The sequence below is a fragment of the Mustelus asterias genome, chromosome 29 (assembly GCF_964213995.1).
Source record: "Mustelus asterias chromosome 29, sMusAst1.hap1.1, whole genome shotgun sequence".
Lineage (NCBI taxonomy): Eukaryota > Metazoa > Chordata > Chondrichthyes > Carcharhiniformes > Triakidae > Mustelus > Mustelus asterias.
In genome coordinates, this window is record NC_135829.1 from 291,514 (window position 1) to 314,205 (window position 22,692).

At 42.3% G+C, this 22,692-nt stretch overlaps 1 protein-coding gene and 1 long non-coding RNA gene across 6 annotated transcripts in view; one reads left to right on the forward strand and one right to left on the reverse strand.

Moving 5' to 3' along the window:
• The window catches only part of LOC144480439 (uncharacterized), a 32,953-nt gene extending 21,350 nt beyond the window's left edge, over window positions 1-11,603 (forward strand). The window contains exons 2-3 of one of the 2 annotated variants that reach the window (XR_013495666.1): window positions 6,834-7,087; window positions 11,404-11,602. This is a non-coding gene — a long non-coding RNA (uncharacterized LOC144480439). Of the gene's footprint in view, window positions 1-6,750; window positions 7,088-10,474 lie in introns of both variants that reach the window. The other variant, XR_013495665.1, reaches the window with a different exon arrangement.
• lrrc49 (leucine rich repeat containing 49) overlaps window positions 1-22,692 on the reverse strand; it is a 240,418-nt gene that overhangs the window by 17,407 nt on the left and 200,319 nt on the right. For all 4 annotated transcript variants that reach the window (XM_078199863.1, XM_078199861.1, XM_078199862.1 and 1 more), the window contains one exon: window positions 14,949-15,058. In XM_078199863.1, the coding sequence (XP_078055989.1) occupies window positions 14,949-15,058 (110 nt within the window). The remainder of the gene's footprint in view (window positions 1-14,948; window positions 15,059-22,692) is intronic.

Below are 22,692 nucleotides of genomic sequence, written 5' to 3' on the forward strand. Positions count from 1 at the left end.
TGGCTGAAAAGGTGGTGTGAGGGGGAGGGTTTCAGATTCCTAGGGCATTCGGACCTGTTCTGGAGGAGGTGGGACCTGTACAAACTGGACGGGTTACATCTGAGCAGGATCGGGACTGCTGTCCTTGTGGGGGGGTGGTGGGGGGGGGGGGGGTACTTGGTAGAGTGGTTGGGAGGGTTTAAACTAATATGGCAGGGGGAATCTTTGCAAGGATTCAGAGCAGGGGAATTAAGCACAGGAGGAAAAGACAGTAAGGAGAATAAGGAAAATGATAGTCAGAGAAATCAAGGGCCAGAGTCAGATAAGGACCGAGTAAAGAATAGTAGGAAATGGAAAACAAATGTTAAAAGTGCCACCTTAAGGTTTTGTACCTGAATACTCAGAGCATTCGAAAAAAAATGGATGAATTCGTTGCACAGAAAGATGTATAGGGGTATGATATTGTAGGCATTATGGAGACGTGGGCTCCAAGATGACCAAGGATGGGAACTAAACACTGAGGGCTATTCAGCGTTTACGAAGGACAGGCAAGAAAAGGTGGTGGAGTTGCATTGCTAATAAAAGATGATACTGATACGATATTGAGGAAAGATATTAGCATAGATGATGTGGAATCTGTATGGGTCAAGTTAAGAAACAACAAGGGGCAAAAAACATTGGTGGGGGTGGTATACAGACCACCAAACTGTAGTGGTAATGTTGGGAAAAGCATTAGACAGGAAATCAGAGATGCATGTGTTAAAGGAACATCTGTGATTATGGGCGACTTTAATCTGCATATCGATCGGGAGAGTCAAATTAGTCACTGTACAATAGAGGAGGAATTTCTGGAGTGGCTATGTGATGGTTTTCTGAAGCAATATGTTGAGGAACCAACAAGGGAGCAGGTCATCATAGACTGGGTGTTATGCAATGAGAAAGGATTCATTGGCAATCTAGTTGTGAGAGAACCCTTGGGGATGAGTGACCATAATATGGTAGAATTCTTTGTCAAGGTGGATAGTGATGTAGTTGATTCTGAGACCAGGGTCTTGAATCTCAATAAAGGTAACTATGATGGTATGAATTGACCATGATGGACTGGGAAACATTACTGAATTGAAAGATGGTGGACAGGCAATGGCAGGCATTTAAAGAATGAAGAGGTGAACTCCAGAAGTTGTTTATTCCCGATTGGCGCAAGAATGGTAAGGGAATTGTGGCCAAACCATGGCTTACAAGGGAAATTAGAGATAGTATTAGATTCAAGGAAGAAGCATACAAATTGGCAAGAAAAAGCAATAGGCCTGAGGATTGGGAGCAGTTTAAAATTCAACAAAGGAGGACCAAGGGATTGATTAAGAAGGGAAAAATAGAGTAAGAAAGTAAGATAGCGGGGAACACAAAAACCGACTGTAAAAGTTTCTATAGGTTCGTAAAGAGAAAAAGATAAACAAAAACGAATGTAGGCCCCTTACTGTCAGAAACAGGAGAATTCATAACGGGGAATAAAGAAATGGCCGAGGAATTAAATCCGTATTAACAAAGAACAAAGAACAGTACAGCACAGGAAACAGGCCCTTCGGCCCTCCAAGCCTGTGCCGCTCCTTGGTCCAACTAGACCAGTCGTTTGTATCCCAAATTGTATTGTGCTTATACATGAAAAATGTACCAGAAGTTCTGAGCTAAACATGTTTTAGTGAGGAGCTGAAGGAAATCAGCATTAGTAGAGAAACGGATTTGGGGAAATTGATGGGATTGAAGGTGGGTAAATCTCCAGGGCCTGATAATCTTCATCCCAGAGTACTTAAGGAAGTGGCCCTGGAAATAGTGGATCCATTGATGGTTATTTTCCAAAATTCTTTGGACACTGAACTGGTTCCTACAGATTGGAGGGTAGCCCATGTCAACCCGCTATTCAAAAAGGGAGATAGATTGAAAGCAGGGAACTATCGACCAGTGAGCCTAACGTCAGTATTGGGGAAGTTGCTAGAGTCCATTATCAAGGATTTCATAACTCAGCATTTGGAAGGCAGTGGTATAATCAGACAAAGTCAGCATGGTTTTACAAAAGGGAAATCATGCTTGACGAATCTATTGGAATTCTTTGAGGATGTAACTAGTAGAGTCGACCGAGGAGAACCAGTGGATGTTGTTTTTTTAGATTTTAAGAAGGCTTTCGACAAGGTCTCACATAACAGACTACTATGGAAAGTTAAAGCACTTGAGATTGCAGGTAATGTCTTGAGATGGATAGAAAACTGGTTAGCAGATAGGAAGCAGAGAGTTGGCATAAATGGGTCTTTTTCTGATTGGCAGTCAGGGACTAGTGGGGTTCCGCAGGGATTTGTGCTAGGACCCCAACTGTTCACAATATATATTGATGATCTGGAAGTGGGAATTAAATGTATTATGTCCAAATTTGCAGATGATATGAAGTTGGGTGGGAGGGTGAGCTGTGAGGATGCAGAGATGCTTCAGCATGATTTGGACAGGCTGAATGTGTGGGCATGCATGGCAGATGCAGTATAATGCGGATAAATGTGAGGTTATCCACTTTGGTAGCAATAAGGAAGACAGATTATTACTTGAATGGGTGTAAATTGTGAGAGGTGGATACTCAACGAGACCTTGGTGTCCTCGTGCATCAGTCGCTGAAAGTAAGCATGCAGGTACAGCAGGCAGTAAAGAAGGCAAATGGTATGATGGCCTTCATAGCGAGAACATTTGAATATAGAAATAGGGATGTTTTGCTGCAATTGTATGGGGCATTGGTTAGGCCACACCTGGAGTATTATTTGCAATTCTGGTTTCCTGAGGAAGGATGTCCTTGCTATAGAGCTGGCACAACGAGGGTTTACCAGTCTGGTTCCTAGGAAGGCAGGTCTGTCATATGAGGAGAGACTAAGTTGGCTAGGATTATATTCACTGGAATTTCAAAGAGTGAGAGGGGATCTCATGGAAACTTATAAAATTCTAACAGGGTTAGACAGTGTAGATTCAGAAAGAATGTTCCCAATGGTGGGAGAGTCCAGAACTAGGGGTCATAGCTTGAGGATGACAGGTAAACCTTTTAGAACTGAGGTGAGGAGAAATTTCTTCACCCAGATGGTGGTGATTGTGTGGAATTCACTCCCACAGAAAGTAGTTGAGGCCAAAACGTTGTCTGATTTCAAGAAGAAATTAGATATTGCTCCAGGGGCTAAAGGTATCATGGGATATGGGGGGAAGGGGGGATCAAGATATTGAATTCGATGATCAGCCATGATCAAAATGAATGGCAGAGTAGGCTCGAAGGGCCGAATGATCTATTTCAGCTTCTATTTTCTATGTTTCTATCAACTTAAATGTCTGCTACTGCTTCTCCAATACCCTATCTTTTAACCTATTTTCTCTGTCCACTCGAGCCAATTATGTCTCCGTACCCTTGTAAGTGTCTTTACTTAAGCTTAATTCAGTGGTCTTCGACCTGTGTTTCACACCCTCAAACTGAAATTCTATTATGTTATGATCACTGTGGCCTGGAGGCTCGTTTAATATGCGGTCATTATTTAAACCATAACACAATACTGTTATAGTTCAGGTTAGAAACTCCAAAGTGTTTTATGAAGTCCACCTGAATCATAAGTTTTGCATCTTGAATTTGGCTAGGATAAGCATGATATGTTCCACTTCAGGTATGATTCAAAAGACCCACTGGGAAGCTTTTATCAAACAAAGTTTATTTAAGAATATAGTTACATGTATGGAAAGACAATTTAGTAATAACTTTTATCAATTATAAACAAGAAACAAAACAACCATTACAATGTATAACCCTTAACAAAGATATCTAATGTGTTCCAATCAAACCAAAACCCTTGCCATAGACAAAACCCTTTAAACGGTTTTAATACAGCAAAGTCTACTGCTCACGTGATAATGGAAATTGAGTCCTTTGGTTGCCGTCTGCAGTTCTCTGGATTCACTCCGAACAGTTTAAAGACAGGGCAGCTTCCCAAAACACCAGACAAACTCTGGTCCAGCCCCCAACAACAGCAGATTTTCACCATTCAGGAAAACAAGAACTTGTTTTCAGCTAATCAACAGAATTTTCAAAACAACAGGGGGAGAGGGAAAAAACTTCTTTTTAGTTTGCTATCCCTTCTAAAACTAAAACTCAAACTTGCAGCTCCAAACTGAAAATGATAGAAACTGTCCAAAAACACATGACTGTCTTCCAAACAATGCAGGATCGTAAAACTAATCCCAGAGTAAACACAAACAACTCCATTTAAGCCACTTAAGAAACAATAAAAGGACAATTCCAGTCAAGCCGGCAACAATTATATCACTGAAGTTGTGAGAGCTGCAGAGATCACATTTTAAAAAAAACTTTCTTAAAGGTACACTAACATCACAATACCATGTCTAAAATAGCTTTCTGCCTGGTTGGCTATACAACATAATTTCTAAGAAATTGTCTTGAATTCACTCTATGAACTCATCTTTCAGGTTACCTTTGCCAATTTGATTTGTACCATCGATATGAATCACCCACTATCTCTGCAGTAACTTTCTTAAAAGCCTGCTTTATTTCTTTATGTGTACCCTGTCCTACAGTGTAGCTACTATTAGGGGGCCTATAAACGACTCCCACAAGTAACTTATTTCCTCTGCTATTTCTTATTTCCACCCAAGCTCATCCTACCACTTGCTCTTCTGAATCAAGGTCATCTCTCCCTACTGTAATAACAGAGCTACTCCACCATCTTTCCTTGTCCTCTCTCCTCCTTAAATTTCAAATACCCTTGAATAATCAGGTTCTAGCCATGGTCACCTTGCAACCATACCTGTCAGGGCTCTCAGATGACATTTATTTATTTATTTTTGTGCCTTTGTGTCATTTGTTTTGTTGCTAATGTGTGCATTCAGAGCTTTTTGCTGTTCTTCCAACACTCTGACCATGTTTACTAGTGCACTCTTATCTTTGTACACCCTATCCCTTTCTGTCACACGCTGGTTATTACCTGTATCACTATCCTGCTTCTATTGCCTTGTCCTTTCTCTTTAACTTCCCAAATCTCTCCTCATGTGATCCCTCCCCCTCCCCCAACCATTATTTCATTTAAAGCCCTCTCTACAGCCCTAGTTATTGGTTCACCAGAATGGTTCAGATAAAGACCATCCCAATAGCCCAGCTTCCTCTTTCCGCAATACCCATGAATCAAAGCCTTTAAGCCATGCATTCAACTCTTGATTTTATTTACCCTATGCCAATTCACTCGTGGCTCAGGTAGTAATTCAGAGATTATTAACTTTGTGGTTCTGGTTTTTAATTTAGCCCCTATTTCTAAGCAGAACCTCTTTCCTCGTCCAGTCTACATCATTGGTACCCATGTGGATCATGACAAACTGGATGCTTCCCTCCCAGTCACACTAACTTGGCCCTAACCATGGACCAAATCTGAAGAACATAGTGTAAGAGGTGTGAATCCCTCCTGAAACAGTGTTAAGGTAATTTCCCCCTCTCTGAAGCATCACAGTTTCCTAAGCTCAAAATCCAGCTCATCAACTCTGAACCGAATTTCGAGCTGCACACATTTTGTGAAAATTGCTATGGATCACATGGGTGTCAAACAGCTTCCACATGCCAACACATCACCTCAGCTAACATCCTTATTTTGTTATATTTAAATAATTTGTTTTCAATTATTTTTAATTTCTCAGCTCACAATTTGAAAAATTTTGTGATTCAAAGAGAAAAAAAACCTCACCTAACCATCTTACATTCTTTCCTGGTCTGTCACCCATCACTTTTCTTCAGAATGAAGATCGTTATTTGTGAACCCACAAACTCAACATTCCATCGTCTCAATCAGACTCGCTCAGTAAACTCTCTCTGCTGTCTCCCTGCTCCCTGTCAGATTCGCTCAGTAAACTCTCTCTGCTGTCTCCCTGCTCCCTGTCAGACTCGCTCAGTAAACTCTCTCTGCTGTCTCCCTGCTCCCTGTCAGACTCGCTCAGTAAACTCTCTCTGCTGTCTCCCTGCTCCCTGTCAGACTCGCTCAGTAAACTCTCTCTGCTGTCTCCCTGCTCCCTGTCAGACTCGCTCAGTAAACTCTCTCTGCTGTCTCCCTGCTCCCTGTCAGACTCGCTCAGTAAACTCTCTCTGCTGTCTCCCTGCTCCCTGTCAGACTCGCTCAGTAAACTCTCTCTGCTGTCTCCCTGCTCCCTGTCAGACTCGCTCAGTAAACTCTCTCTGCTGTCTCCCTGCTCCCTGTCAGACTCGCTCAGTAAACTCTCTCTGCTGTCTCCCTGCTCCCTGTCAGACTCGCTCAGTAAACTCTCTCTGCTGTCTCCCTGCTCCCTGTCAGACTCGCTCAGTAAACTCTCTCTGCTGTCTCCCTGCTCCCTGTCAGACTCGCTCAGTAAACTCTTTCCACTGTCTCACTGTTTGTATCTGCAATTCTCCTTTGGTATATTTCCAATCAGCCCCACTCACTGGCCTCATTCCCCAGCTTGCTGTTTTCCCGGGCCTGACTCCTGTTTTTCTCCAATCACAGATTTTTTCTCTCCCACATTTGCTGCTGATTTTCTCAGTACTGAGCCTATCAGCAGCAAAAGTAGGTGAGATCCAGCCTGTGATTGGAGGAACTTCCTCTTGAACAATCTTCCAATGCAACCAGCTGTGATGAAGGGTCTCCAGACTCGAACTGTTGGCTCTATTCTCTCTCCACAGGTGCTGTCAGACCTGCTGAGATTTTCCAGCATTTTCTGTTTTTGTTTCAGATTCCAGCATCCGCATAATTTTGCCTTTATTTCAATGTAATGGAATTCCAATGTTTGACCGACATTTTTAAAACCACCTTCAGGGGCTGCATAGAGGGTTTTCGCAGGCTAGATGCGTCCTGTGAGTTCATGCTTTGGACAAGCCTGATCTAGAAGGACAAAGACACCAGATGCACCTGGAAGTTCCCCTCCAAGCCACTCACCATCCTGACTTGGAAATATATCACCATCTCTTCATTATCACCTAATCAAAATCCTGGAAACTCCCCCTCCAACAGCATTGTGGATGTACCTACAGCACATGGACTGCAGAGGTTTACCACCATAGAGCAGTCTCGTAAGTGTATATGAATTTTAAATGGCTTGATAAGTTTAATAAGCGGGAGCTTCAGTCCTTCAAAATTTTAACTTCTGTTGCAGATACTAAAGTATATAATTTTGAGTTTGTGTCTTACTTAATTGACTCAATTCAATCTTTCTTTGTCTATTTATTTCACATTGTCTACTTGATGTGACATTGGTTCACTATTCTAACTTACATCTCCTGGCATAGGTCATGTGTAGCTCAATCAGCATTCTTAAAATTGATTGCTCAGGGTAACCTAGTTCACAAAATACAGAGATCCCCTGTCGAAGGCACCATACCAAAACAGCTCTCTAATTACCATAAGTGGCAGTGTAATGAACACTAATAAAAGTGCTATTTCTTCACCGTCAGGAAAACCCAGGTCAATATAGGGGGTGATTTTGAGCCCACATTAGCCATGCGTGGGATCACCAACAGGGAGGCAAAATCCATTGAGAATCAGAAAATGCGATTTTCGCTGGTGAAATTGCAATTTCCGATTTTCAATGCCCCTCGCCAGTGGAGTAATGTGAAAAACGCTGTGGGGGCCCGGGAATCTCATTAGTGAGTACTCACTCCAGAACATCCCGTCGTGCCAGTGCCATTTAGATAGCTTTACAAGAATGCGAACCTGGCAACCTCACCTCCGTTGGGGATAAGAGAGATGAGTGCTCAAATCACCCTTACATTTTTGGTGCCAGTCACAGAGGGGGTGACGGTGAGGGCTTGGGGGAACCAGATAAGTTCAACTTGGGCTTCCTGTGTCTTCACTGGGCTTGTGTCGATATCACAGAATCCTGAAGGAGGCCATTTGGCTCATCCAGACTGCACCAACAACAATCCCACCCAGGCCCTATCCCTGTATCCCCATTTATTCACCCTGCGAATCCCCTGACACTAAGGGGCAATTGAGCATGTCCAGTCAACCTAACCCGCACATCTTTGGAGTGTGGGAGGAATCCGGAGCACACAGAAGAAACCCACACAGACACAGGGAGAATGTACAAACTCCACACAGACAGTCACCCAAGGCCGGAATTGAACCTGGGTCCCTGGCACTGTGAGGCAGCAGTGCTAACCACTGTGCTACTGTGCCTCCTTATGCCACTGAGGGCATCCCTTCCACAGTGGGAGCTAGGTGGTGGGTGGGAGGAGGTGAATACAGAGAGTTAGCACTGGGGGGGACTGAGCATCTTGGCTGCAAGGGCAGAGTAGGGGACTCAGAAAAGAAGTGCTTCCCTGCCTCATGAGGCCTGAAGATCCTCTCGCTTGGGGGGAGGACAACTGCTGTAAGATTTAAACCCCATACTCAGCCAGCAATATGAAGCCAAAAGGGATGAGCTTCATGGAAATTCAAGCCCACTGGTTATGGAGGTTTGACAGTCAGGATTAGCGTGAGGGTGGCAGGCTATCCCAGACGAATGGCTCAGTTCATCTGCACCCTTTCTTAGCTGGGGGAATGAGGGTGCCCTCTAAGGATGAGGTTGACATGTTAACTGCAGTTTTCACACAAATCAGGTGTGCTTTGCCTGCCACAAGAGGAAGCCAGTTGCATGGTCAGCTCCCTGACCCTTGACAAGTCAATTGTGCCAGTTAAGTCAGCACAGCAACACATTAGTGTGTCACTGACGGAGCCCAGTTCTTAGCCCTTTGGAATTTGGTTCAATTAAAAGAGTTGGAAGCGTTGCATCCAAGCATTGAAATCCAAAGCTCATACCAACTTCTACCTAAGTGAAAAAACAAATGTGGACCCCAATACAAGTCATTTTGGTGAAATCTCTCATCCCTCACCCAATTCAAGGCAATGACCGGGGGGGAGGGAATAGTAGACCAGTGGAACACTATTCCATAGCATACACTCAACTGCCCGAACACCTCACGCTTGAGGGAGGGTGAAGGTGGTGGGGGATGGGGTTAGGAACCACTGAGGCTCTTTAGCCTCGACATGCTTCAACCAGGTGTTTCGGACATCCCACCTCTGCTTCACACCATCCAGGAGTTTGGTCAGGGCTCCCTCAGAAAATCTTGGTGCTGGTTTCCTGGCAGCCATCTCCTCAAGTAGACCTGGAGCTGGGGAGGCATTTAAAAGAAGTGTCCCACTGATTGCAGAGATCATGTTTTCCCGGGGCAAGCGAAACAGTGGCAAGCTGCCACGTGGGTGACGTGAATCACTTGGGAAAAAGAATTGTTAAAGAGGCCAATATTCAGTGAGATGGTATTTGAACATTGCAGAACCATTAGATGTCATAAATGATCTCATGAAATAATATTTTTATGAGCTTTCCTTGTGTTATTTATTTAAACATTAACAATGTGCAAGAGGTACTTTATCTTCCTGTACTTTGAAAGTCATATACAATTTAAGATAACACGAGGTGTAGATTTTCCATAATCTTGTACTTCAATATTAGTAGCCGTGGTCTTTTGTTTTTGCTGCTCAGTTCTCCTCCATATTCATCATTTATTTCTCATGAAATAGATTAAAAACTTCCTTGTAATTCATTGACCAAAACAACAATTTTCCTGGTGATAAGTTGCAGATGTATTCAGGATGTCCCTGGTTGGTTAGAGTTTTGTATTGTATTCATGTCTGTTATTTGTGCATATCCAGGTCCCAAACCAATTGAGGATCATATTTGTAAGACACTTGCAGCCAACCATTATATTGCAATTTTACTTCAGAGCTTTCAGCTGCACTCTTGGGTGTCTTTCCATTTAATTTTCTGGCATATTCTTGTCACGTGCTATGACCTTATTTCTGGGCCCTGATCACGTTCTCTGGCTCCATCCTGGTCCTGATGGCTTCATCTGTGGCACAGTGCCATCATTCAATTTAAATCATATTTTAAACCTTTTTCCTTTGACAAATTGTTTCATGTTAACTCACAGAAAATGACCCAATCTGAAAATTGAAGCTTTTGCTGTAGTTTCTCACTCACCCACTGGTAAACAGATTGACCAACAAACAAGCAGGGAAGTATAAATATAACTAAACTATCGTATGACCATCTGGATTGAATCAGGTTTCCTTTCTGAGGCACTTGCAGTAAAGGTCTTCAAGCATTTTTCCTTCATTAACGGGATAGTGCAGCAGGATTTATAGCACTAGAAAAGTTTCTCTTGGTATCTGCCAAACACTCAACTCTCATTTTCTGTGTAAAGTATAAACTGTGGAAAAATATTAATATTCAATACACAAACTAAATGTTGTATTAAGAGTGAGCAAAATAAATTGCTGTACAATTGTCCTAATAGTGAAAGTTTACTCTCAACCTCATAGTATTCAACAAATGGATTGTGAGAATGTTGTAATAATTTAAAGCTGAGATCTTTAAGTATTGGCAAGATGGAATCATTTAGAATTTATTTATTTTGCAGCCCTCAGTTGATTGACTAAACCCAGAAGTTGGAATACTTTCAGCTGATGATCTGTTTGCTTCAACAAATACTTAATGGATCAAAACGAAGCAAATCTCCAAAACTGTAGAATGTGTTGCACTATTATCTGGAATCTCCAGCAACAAATCATGATTTCTGCAGTAACTTCAATAAAGATCCTAAGCAATGCTTGTTACATATAAATGTTCTAGTTCTCTCTTTAAACCGGAGACCTGATATATGAGCACAGGCACAAACACAACATAGAGTTCACTGAGTGCATGTCTGCCACAGATCCTGCCAGATTCGAAACATCCTCTACATATAGCCAGTTAGCAACTGGAATTTAGTTGCTTCAAGAACAGCAAGTGATGACTGTACCATTACATTCCTGACGTCAGCCTTGTAGAATGTGGTGAGGCTTAGAGGGGTCAGAAGGTGAGCCTTCTCTTGTTACAGAGTACCCAGCCTGTGACCTGCTCTTGTAGTCTTCTTCTTGTCCAGTTCAACTTCAGGACAACGGCTACTCATAAGATGATGATGGTGGGGACCTGGCAATGCTGGCAACTATTGAAAAAGGCAGGAGAGAGATGCTGGACATTTTTTGTTTGAAATAATCCTTGTTTGTCATTTATGTGCCACAGATGTTTACTCGAAACTGTAAAGACAGGCAGAAAAATTGAGTTAAGGCCACAATCAGATGAGCCATGATCCTATTGAATGGCAGAGCTGGTTCAAGGGACCTAATGGCCTCCTCCTATTTATCTTACTATGCTTGAAAGAGAGAAATGCAGATTAGCTAAGATTCTAAATTTAGCTATGGCCAACTTCAACGCAATGAGGCATGAGCTCTGTTGAAAAAATCTGTTAATGGATAAAATTTCAGAAGGTCAGTGTAGTGATTGTAGTGTCTGTCTCTTTAAGCACAGCAGAAGAGGGTCACCTGGCTTGAGAGACCAATGGGAACCGAAGATGAGTGATCACCCCAGAGGGTGGAGTCCTCTCTTGGACAGAATACATCGGGGAGTCATGTAGTAAGCATGTCAGAACCTAGAGAGGCTCAAGGCAGCCTAAGACTGCAAACGCCTATCTCTGATTTCTCTTCATCAATAAATATGTTATGTTTCTAACAAAGCCTGAAGTGTCTTGATGTTGCCAGAGGGGCGCCACGTTATTCCAGTCAGTTTTTAAGACATTAAGAACAGATGGGGTAGAGAGAGGGAAACTATTTTAGGGGTTGGGAAGGCTAGTAATAGAAATTCGAGCCAGACGTTTTTGGAGTGAAATTAGGAAAGACTACACACAAGGGGTAGAAAATGTTTGGAACTTTCTTCTGCACAATAACAGTTGATGGTAGGCCGACTGTTAATTTTAAAGCTGAGATCGATATATTACTATTAACCAAAGGTATGCACAGACATGGGGCAAAGTTGTGTATAGAGTTAGGTCAGCCACAACCTCATCGCACGGCAGAAAAGGCTCAAGATGGCATGTGGCCTTTTTCTGTTTCTCTTCCAATGACTGTATGGCCAGTTAGTCTGTGTTAACAGTCCAACAGGAGAAAGTCTAGTAATTTAGTTCAGGAACTAATAGTAGAAGTGGGAATCAGGAGCATGGCTGAGTCAGAAAGAATGAAGGAACACAGGAGACAGCCGAGCATGAAGGCAAGCTAACTAAATGTGCAGAATAGTTGTTGAGAGTCAGCGCAACAAGATAATTTAGTTCCAAATCCAAGAAGCAAGAGTGGAATGGTTTCTTTCCATTCTTCTTGTTTTTCTCTCTTTCTATTCCCTCCTTCAGTTCTTTTATCCTTTGTTATCATTTCCTTTTGTTTGCAACTTCCTTTATGATTCACTCTAATTTTATATTTTTTTAAATGTTCTTTCTTCTTATTCCAATTGAGCTGCCTTTTAAAGCGAGTGAGCTGCCATCGCATTTGGCGCCACAAAACGAGCCTGTGTTTACAGGGTACTTGACTCAGTAAAACCGAGAGTCAGTTTTTGACAGTAGCAAAGCCCTGGGCTTTCAACAGTGGCCAAGATGCTTCTCAAATTTTCAGTACAAATCCATTACTGCAATAGTCAGAAAGCCCTGACATTCAATCTCATCCTCCTGAGCACCCAGCCTCACTGTCTTCCCATTACAGCATTTAGCTGTTTCTTAAATGAATCCGATGTCTTGGCCTCAATTGCTCTTTTCCTGGAAACTTGCTCACTTTTGTGTAAAGAAATATTTCCCGATGCTCTGTCAAATTATGAAGTTGTGCTTTCCTGCTCTGTTGCCCTGAGGCTGCACAGGCTCAACTTTGCAAGTTATTTTTCATAGGTCTTCCTTCAGACACTAGGAGTTAGTCTCACTGTTGTTCTTTGCACTTTCCCCAAGGCCTGCATGGGTTCTTTCTGTCCTAGCAAATGGAACAGTCTACAGCACTCCAAATACAGCCAGATCAGAGTACTGCACAGCTTTAGAATGATTTTTGGAGATTTGAACTCAAAACCATTGTGGCGTCAAAGCACAATATCCTACTTTATTTATTGATGCCTCACACTATTTGGTCAAGTCATAAAACAAGCTACATGTTTCTTAATTTCTCGCCAGTGCAGTTACAGTTCACCCATAGATGGAATATTGCTCCTATTTTAAGTTGAATACTCAGCACTTTGCATGTTCTGTATTGAACTTATTCTGCTGCGAGTCAGGTCTGTTGCAAAGAGTGTTGAGCTTTCCTCGCGAAATATTGATTATTCCTGAATCCACAGTGATATGATACAATCTTTGATGTTTTTGAGCCCTGAAATATGTGAAGTCTCAGAGCTCAGGTTTGAATGTCTCAATCTATCTATTTTGATTTGCTCTTGATTTTGGCAATAACATCTGAAATCTGCACATCATTCATCAAATACGAATACTGGCCGGAATTTTACCGCTCCACCTGCCACAAAAATCATGGTGAGGCTGTAAAATCCTGCCCACTGTTTTCACCTCAAGGAGGCCAAATCCTACCTCAAGCACCCCAACACTTGCAAACATGGGACATTTACAGTAATGCAGGTGACATCTCAAATGGAAAATGGTAATCTGCCTAGCGTCCTAGCCTAATGATGACTCAGTGGCAGACCTTTACTGATAGAAAGCAACAATTTTCCAGACCTGACCATATGATCAACTCCCTGATGGTTTCAGTATCTAAGTGTTTTGCACCTTGTTTGGATACTTTAAACAATAACACAACAGGATAAAATGGGTTTTAACTTTCACGATCATGATATCAACCTGACATAATTACAGTCCTCATGCCATCACTCACTTTTGTATGTTATATTGCTCCAGCATTTTTGCTGTACTTATTAAATCAATTTCTCTATCTCTTCATCTCTAATCTATTTTGCTATTATAAGTTTCCAGATCATCACCTCTTTTGATAATAGGATGACTGACAATTCAGCATAACCTCCCATTACCACCTCAGAATCTCAGAATGTTCAGGTATTAGCAGCCTCAAAGGGAGTGACCTTTTTAAAAATTCCACATGAGATGCGAACATCACTGGCTAGGCCAGCATTTGTTGCTCATTCCTCATTACCCTTAAGAAGGTGGTGGCGAGTCACTTTCTTGAATCACTGCAGTCCATGTGATGTAGGTACACCCACAGTGCTGTTAAGAAATGAGTTCCAGGATTTTGACCCAGCAACAGTGAAGGAATGGTGTTTTAGTTCCAAGTCAGGATGGTGAGTGGCTTGGTGGGGAACTTGCAAGTGATGGTGTTCCTATGCATCTGCTGCCCTTGTCCTTCCAGGTGGGAGGTCACGGGTTTGGAAGGTACTGTCAAACGAGCAACTTGGTGAGTTCCTGCAGTGCATCTTGCAGATAGTACACATTGCTGACACTGTGCATTGGTGGGGTGGAGGAAGGAGATGTTTAATATAGCAGATGGTGTGCCAATCAAGCTGAAATTCAGCAGCCAATTTGTGCGCAGCAAGATTCCACCAAGAGCAATGAGAAAATGACCACATCATGTTGGTTGTTGAATTAATATTCACATGACATTGGGAGAACTAGCTGGCTCTTCTGGAAGAAAGCTATGTGAATCCTTATGTCAATCATTTAGAACAAGTGGGGCCTTAATTTTACATTTCAGCTGAGACGGCCTAGCAATACAATGCTCCCTCAGTATGGCACTGAGCGTGTCAGGCTGGATTTTGTACTCAAGTCTCTAGAGTGGGACTTGAACTCAAGACCTCCCACTCAGAAATGAATGTGCCACCATTGAGCTATTGCTGACACTGCATTACTTTCTCCACACTTCCCCCTTAAGTACTTCAGGAAGGGCACAACTTCGGTTACAAACATAGTAAAGTCGAACCTTTTTACAAATTGCTACAAACATAGTGCAGACATTTATATTAACAATTTAACATGTGGTAAATCCCAAACTGATTGTTTAACTGTACCAAAATTATCTGTTAGCTCTTACTTGATTTCTCCCAGCAATGAAAGTAACCGAGGCTGGGGGAGGTGAGAGGCAGCCACACGTGCCAAGATTCCAAAGAGTCTCTCCCCCATGACTATATCCATGGGAGTTACCTGTTACAGATTAGAAGAAAAATACTGTGCTTTAACTCAAGGACAACAGCACAAATTCACATTATATTGGTGCAAGATGTTGATAAAGGTCCATATCATCTCAATGGGAAGAAATACGTTGCTTTAATCCAGTGGCAAAAGTTGATTGTAAACATTTCAGTTATTCTTCCACTCAAACTAGGATCAAGCAATGTTTATACAAATACTTAAATACTTTATCTTATGGATATTTTACGTAACATCAAGTGCAAACCAAAGATTCCATTACAATTCTAGAACATCAGGCTGAAAAAGAGGACAGTGAAAAAGTTAAATTGATTTAGTTAAGAGTTCAGGAATTAGAAAGAAACTGCTGCTCCACTGGAAGTATATTTTAACCACCAAACAATGAGCAGAGAAAGATATCTGGACAAAGGAGAAAAAGTCCAATCAAGGTAAAGCCAAAAGAATTGACACTTAATTATCCAAAGATATAAATAATTCATAGAGCAAGAAAAAAGGAAGAGTTTATACAATATCTAGGCATGTCTATTCCCATAGAGGCTCCCACCCAGGATGATTCAATTCAAACTTTCTAGAAGCTTCAGATAGTCTGTGTTCAATCAGCAAAGGTCACCTCACTCTTGGCAGCTGTGGTAATGTACATCACAGTATAAATTGGAAATTAGAGGTGTGTGTAACAAGGGTAATGCAGTAATCATGGTGGAGTTAGGTTAAGTGGATTAACCACGGTAAATCCGTGGGATTACAGGGAGAAGGAATTCTTGGAATGTACGTAGGATGGTTTTCTAGAGCAGCACATTGAGGAAGCAACGAGGGAATTGGCTATTTTAAATCTAGTGTTGTGCAATAAAAAAGGGCTAATTAATAATCTTGTTGCAAAGGAGTCCTTCGGAAATCTTGACCATAAAATGATGGAATTTATGTTAAATTTTAAGACCAAGGTCCTAACTCTAAACAAAGGAAACTATGAAGGTGTTGGCTATGGTAGATTGGGAAACTATGTTAAAAGGTATGACAGTAGACAGACAATTTAAAGAACTTATACATAGTTTACAACAAAAATATATTTTTTTAATGCACAAAAACCCAGAGTAAGGAAAGTGTTCCAACTCTGGCGAACAAAATAAATCATGGATTGCACTAAATCAAAGGAATCGGCTTAAAATTTCCCAACGAGGGTAATTGAGAGCATTTTCGAATGTTGCAAAGGAGGACTAAGAAAAAGATTAGGGAACATAAAGTATGAGAATAAACTAGCAAGAAACATAAAAACGGACTGTAAAAGCTTCTATCAGTTTACATATCTGTCTTCACAGAGGAAAATATTTAAAAATTCCAGAAATAAGGAAAATCAAGGGCCTAGTGTAAATGAGAAACTGCAGAACATTAATATTAGTAGAAAACAGTACTAGAGAAATTAGTTAAAGTAGATAAAGCCCCTCAATCTGATGATCTGCATTCCAGAGTGTTGAAAGAGGTAGCTGCAGAAATAGATGCATTGGTGGTGCATCTTACAAAATTATTTCAGAGTCGGAAATAGTGACTGCAGTTTGGAAGGTGGCAAATGTAACCCCACTATCTCGGAAAGAAGGGAGAGGGAAAACAGGGAACTACAATACAGACCTGTAGACTGATGTCAGCAGCAGGAACTTATAATAAAGGATGTGATAACAGGACCAAGGTCTAGATCATTAACACAGATCAGGAAAAACAGGCATTCCAATACTGATCCCTGGGGAACAGCCCAAAAATATTAGACATTTCCTGTTTTACTACTGTTATGCCAATAAGAGAACCTGGGTGACCAGTGACATGTTTTCTGATTGGTTTCGCAACCACTTTGTACCAGAGGCACTTGTTCATTTTCAGACAGCTAGACTTGAAGAAAACTGAAAAATCAGGTTGCTCCTAGATACTTATTCAGCACAACCCCCTGCTCAACTGTTAGTGAAGAATAGTCTTTTCGCTGTTTACTTCCCCAAGACGTAACGTCATTAATTCAGTCAATGGACCAAGGCATTCTTTGGTCCATGAAATGTAAATATAAAAACTCCTTCCTGAATAGTATGCTTGCTGGTTTGAAGAAAAGCTTGGGGGTAGTAGGCTTACGGGCGGCACGGTAGCACAGTGGTTAGCACTGCTGCTTCACAGCTCCAGGGACCTGGGTTCGATTCCTGGCTCGGGTCACTGTCTGTGTGGAGTTTGCACATTCTCCTCGTGTCTGCGTGGGTTTCATCCGGGTGCTCTGGTTTCTTCCCACAGTCCAAAGATGTGTGGGTTAAGTTGATTGGCCATGCTAAAAATTGCCCCTTAGTGTCCTGGGATGCATGGATTAATGGGTAAAATATGTAGGGATACGGGGATAGGGCCTGGGTGGGATTGTGGTCGGTGCAGACTCGATGGGCCGAATGGCCTCTTTCTGTACTGTAGGGTTTCTATGATTTCTTTCTATGAAATGGAATTTACAGTAAAGGATGCCATCCATGCATCTTCTAATGCCTAGTGTCTTGTTGATAAAGATACCTTGACCAATGTCTTGCACAACCTGTGGCCTGCAGCAATGTTCATTGAAGACAATAATATTGATGATGGCTTTGAAGATTTTTGTGTGAACAAGGACAAAACTCTGGTAAACCTGCTCCTTGAGTGTGCAAAAGGTATATTGATAGAATGTGTGAATATGCGAGAGGCCAAGGATATCATTTAAAATAGATAACAGTGCTTCCGTCGTGCATCCTTTGACTGATGGAGTTTACAGAAAAGGTATTACATCAAGATCAACTTGGCAAAAGAAATGATAACAAGGATGACATATCGAATATAGTATAGAAAATGCCTTATTAAGACATGCAATGGGTTGAAAAATGCACTTCAACATTGTGCATTTAAAAATGCAAGCAATAATGTCAATCTGTGAAATAAAATACAAACTTATGAAACAAAAACAATGTTGATGAGGCAGATGAAGCTAGCAAACTATTCAAGAAAGCCTCCAGTAGAGTAAATCAACACTGAACCCTCTCCCATCATCAGAATGGGAAGAGGTTTTGGTGTAGTGGTATTGTCACTGGACTAGTAATCCAGAGACCCAGGATAATACTCTGAGAATCCGGGTGAAATCTGATTTCAATAAAAAACTGGAATTGAAAGTGAAGCCATTGTTTGGTTGACTCTTAAATGGCCAAGCAATTCAGTTCAAGGGCAATTACAGATGGGCCAATGAATTAAAAAAAGATGGTCCTATGGATGGAAATGTATTACAGGTACCCTGTATTTATTATTCAGTAATAATATTACTTTTCTAGGCATTGCATTTACTTCAGTCTGTAACTAGCTTTGTCCTTCATACAGTATTCAAAAAACCAAATTATTTGAAATTTAAAAAGTGATCCATCCTGAGAATTTTGGATAACAGATACTCGACCTGCATACCCCATTCGAAGTAAAGCAAGTGGGAAAAAAACAGGAACTGGAGGCCAATCATCCTAATGTCAGTAGTGAGGAAATTCTTTGAGACTGTAGTCTAGGACAAAATTAACTGTCACTTGGAAAGACATCAGTTGATGAATGATAGCTAACACAGATTCATTAAAAGAAAATTTCATCTGGCAAACTTGATTTCAGTGAATGTGAGAACCATAGAAAATTACAGCTCAGAAACAGGCCTTTTGGCCCTTCTTGTCTGTGCCGAACCATTTTTTGCCTAGTCCCACTGACCTGCACTTGGAACATATCCCCCCACACCCCTCTCATCCATGAACCCGTCCAAGTTTTTCTTAAATGTTAAAAGTGACCCCGCATTTACCACTTTATCCGGCAGCTCATTCCATACTCCCACCACTCTCTGCGTGAAGAATCCCCCCCTAATATTCCCTTTAAACTTTTCTCCTTTCACCCTTAACCCATGCCCTCTGGTTTTTTTCTCCCCTAGCCTCAGCGGAAAAAGCCTGCATTCACTCTATCTCTACCCATCAAAATCTTATACACCTCTATCAAATCTCCCCTCAATCTTCTACGCTCCAGGGAATAAAGTCCCAACCTAGTGAGTGGAATCGGCTGACGTCGGTGGTGGTGGAGGCAAACTCGTTGGGGTCTTTTAAGAGACTTCTGGATGAGTACATGGGATTTAATGGGATTGAGGGCTATAGATAGGCCTAGAGGTGGGGATGTGATCGGCGCAACTTGTGGGCCGAAGGGCCTGTTTGTGCTGTGGCTTTCTATGTTCTATGTTCTATTCAATCTCTCTCTGTAACTCAGCTTCTCAAGTCCCGGCAACATCCTTGTGAACCTTCTCTGCACTCTTTCAATCTTATTTACATCCTTCCTGTAACTAGGTGACCAAAACTGTACACAATACTCCAAATTCGGCCTCACCAATGCCTTATATAACCTTACCATAACACTCCAACTTTTATACTCAATACTCCGATTTATAAAGGCCAATGTACCAAAGGCACTCTTTATCCACCTGTGATGTCACTTTTAGGGAATTCTGTACCTGTATTCCCAGATCCCTCTGTTCAACTGCACTCTTCAGAGTCCTACCATTTACCCTGTACGTTCTACTTTGGTTTGTCCTTCCAAAGTGCAATATCTCACACTTGTCTGCGTTAAATTCCATTTGCCATTTTTCAGCCCATTTTTCTAGTTGGCCCAAATCCCTCTGCAAGCTTTGAAAACCTTCCTCACTGTCCACTACACCTCCAATCTTTGTATCATCAGCAAACTTGCTGATCCAATTTACCACATTATCATCCAGATCACTGATATAGATGACAAACAACAATGGACCCAACACTGATCCCTGCGGCACACCACTAGTCACAGGCCTCCACTCAGAGAAGCAATCCTCCACAACCACTCTCTGGCTTCTTCCATTGAGCCAGTGTCTAATCCAATTTACTACCTCCCCATGTATACCTATCGACTGAACCTTCCTAACTAACCTCCCATAAGGGACCTTGTCAAAGGCCTTGCTGAAATCCAGGTAGACAACATCCACCACCTTCCCTTCATCCACTTTCCTGGTAACCTCCTCGAAAAACTCTAATAGATTGGTCAAACATGACCTACCACGCACAAAGCCATGTTGACTCTCCCTAATAAGTCCCTGTCTATCCAAATATTTGTAGATCCTATCCCTTATCACACCTTCCAATAACTTGCCCACCACCGACGTCAAACTTACTGGCCTATAATTTCCCGGATTTCTTTTGGAACCTTTTTTAAACAACGGAACAACATGAGCCACCCCCCAATCATCCGGCACCTCCCCCATGAATACTGACATTTTAAATATGTCTGCCAGGGCCCCTGCAAGTTCAGCACTAGCTTCCCTCAAGGTCCGTGGGAATACCCTGTCCGGTCCTGGGGATTTATCCACTCTGATTTGCCTCAAGACAGCGAGCACCTCCTCCCCTTTAATCTGTAAAGGTTCCATGACCTCCCTACCAGTTTGCCCTATTTCCGTAGACTCCATGCCCGTTTCCTCAGTAAATACGGATGTAAAAAAACCATTTAGTATCTGCCCCATCTCTTTTGGTTCCATACAGAGTCTACCACTCTGGTCTTCAAGAGGACCAATTTTATCCCTCACTATCCTTTCGCTCCTAACATACCTATAGAAGCTCTTTGGATTTTCCTTCACTCTGTCTGCCAAAGCAACCTCATGTCTTCTTTTAGCCCTCCTGATTTCCCTCTTAAGTAGCTTCTTGCACTTTTTATACTCCTCGAGCATCTGATCTGTTCCTTGCTGCCTGTACATTTCATACAACTCTCTCTTCCTCTTAATCAGTGTTACAATCTCCCTCGAGAACCAAGGTTCCTTATTCCTATTTACTTTGCCTTTAATCCTGACAGGAACATACAAACTCTGCACTCTCACAATTTCTCCTTTGAAGGCCTCCCACTTTCCATTTACATCCTTACCAGAGAACAGCCTGTGCCAATCCACACTTCCCAGATCCCTTCTCATTTCATCAAATTTGGCCTTTTTCCAGTTCAGAACTTCAACCCGAGGACCAGATCTATCCTTATCCATGATCAGGTTGAAACTAATGGCATTATGATCACTGGATCCAAAGTGTTCCCTCACACTCACATCCATCACCTGCCCTAACTCATTTCCCAATAGGAGATCCAATATCGCATCCTCTCTAGTTGGCACCTCTATATACTGATGTAGAAAATTCTCCTGAACACATTTTACAAACTCTACCCCGTCTAAACCTTTAACAGTATGCGAGTCCCAATCTATATGTGGAAAATTAAAATCCCCTACTATCACAACTTTGTGTTTCTTGCAGTTGTCAGCTATCTCTCCGCTGATTTGCTCCTCCAATTCTTGCTGACTATTGGGTGGTCTATAATACAAGCCCATTAATGTGGTCATACCTTTCCTGTTTCTCAGCTCCACTCATAGGGCCTCTGTAGACAAGCTCCCTAATCTATCCTGCCTGAGTACCGCTGTAACATTTTCCCTGACCAACAATGCCACTCCCCCACCTTTTATCCCTCTGCCTCTATCCCGCCTGAAACATTGGAACCCTGGAACATTGAGCTGCCAGTCCTGCCCCTTCTGTAGCCAAGTTTCACTAATGGCTATAATGTCATATTTCCATGTGTCTATCCACACCTTCAGCTCATCTGCCTTCCCCACAATACTCCTGGCATTGAAATAGACACACCTCAAAAGATTATTTCCACCACACTCTACCCTTCCATTTGTGATTTTGCTTGAACTAACCTGTCTTTTTACCCCTGCTCCACTATCTGCTCTGGCACTCTGGTTCCCATCCCCCTGCAAATCTAGTTTAAACGCTCCCCAGTAACACTAGCAAATCTCCCTGCAAGTATATTGGTCCCCTTGTAGTTTAGGTGTAACCTGTCTCTCTTGTACAGGTCCCACCTGCCCCAGAAGAGGTCCCAATGATCCAAGAATTGGAAACCCTGCCCCCTGCACCAGTCCCTCAGCCACGTGTTCATCCGCCCAAGCATCCTACTCCTGCCCTCACTGGCATGTGGCTCAGGTAGCAATCCTGAGATTACTACCCTCGGGGTCCTGCTTTTTAACTTCCTTCCAAGCTCTTTGTACTCACTCTTTAGGACCTCCTCACTCTTCCTTCCCACGTCATTGGTACCGATATGTACCACGACATCTGGCTGATCACCTTCCCACTTTAGAACGCTGTGCACGCGATCAGAGACAGCCCTGACCTTGGCACTGGGAGGCAACAAACCATGCGGGAGTCTCTGTCCCGACCACAGAACCTCCTGTCTGTACCTCTGACCATTGAGTCCCCTATCACTACTGCTCTCCTCTTCTTCATCCCACCCTTTTGCGCTGTAGAACCAGACTCAGTATCAGAGTTCCGGCTGTCGCAGCTTGTCCCAATATTGCAATGCAAGAGACTGGTGCAGTTCACAGAGGATATTACAAAGGATTATTACACTGCAAGATTGATGAGAAAGGTGGCAGGATGAGCAACTTCAGATGCATAGGGAGATTAGAAAAGCTGAGATTGACCTCATTGGAACAGAGAAGGTTAAGAGTACATTCAATGGAGTCGGTAAAACTTTGAGAGGTGTGATATATTGTAGTAAATAAGGAGAATTTGTTCCTATTCTCAGGA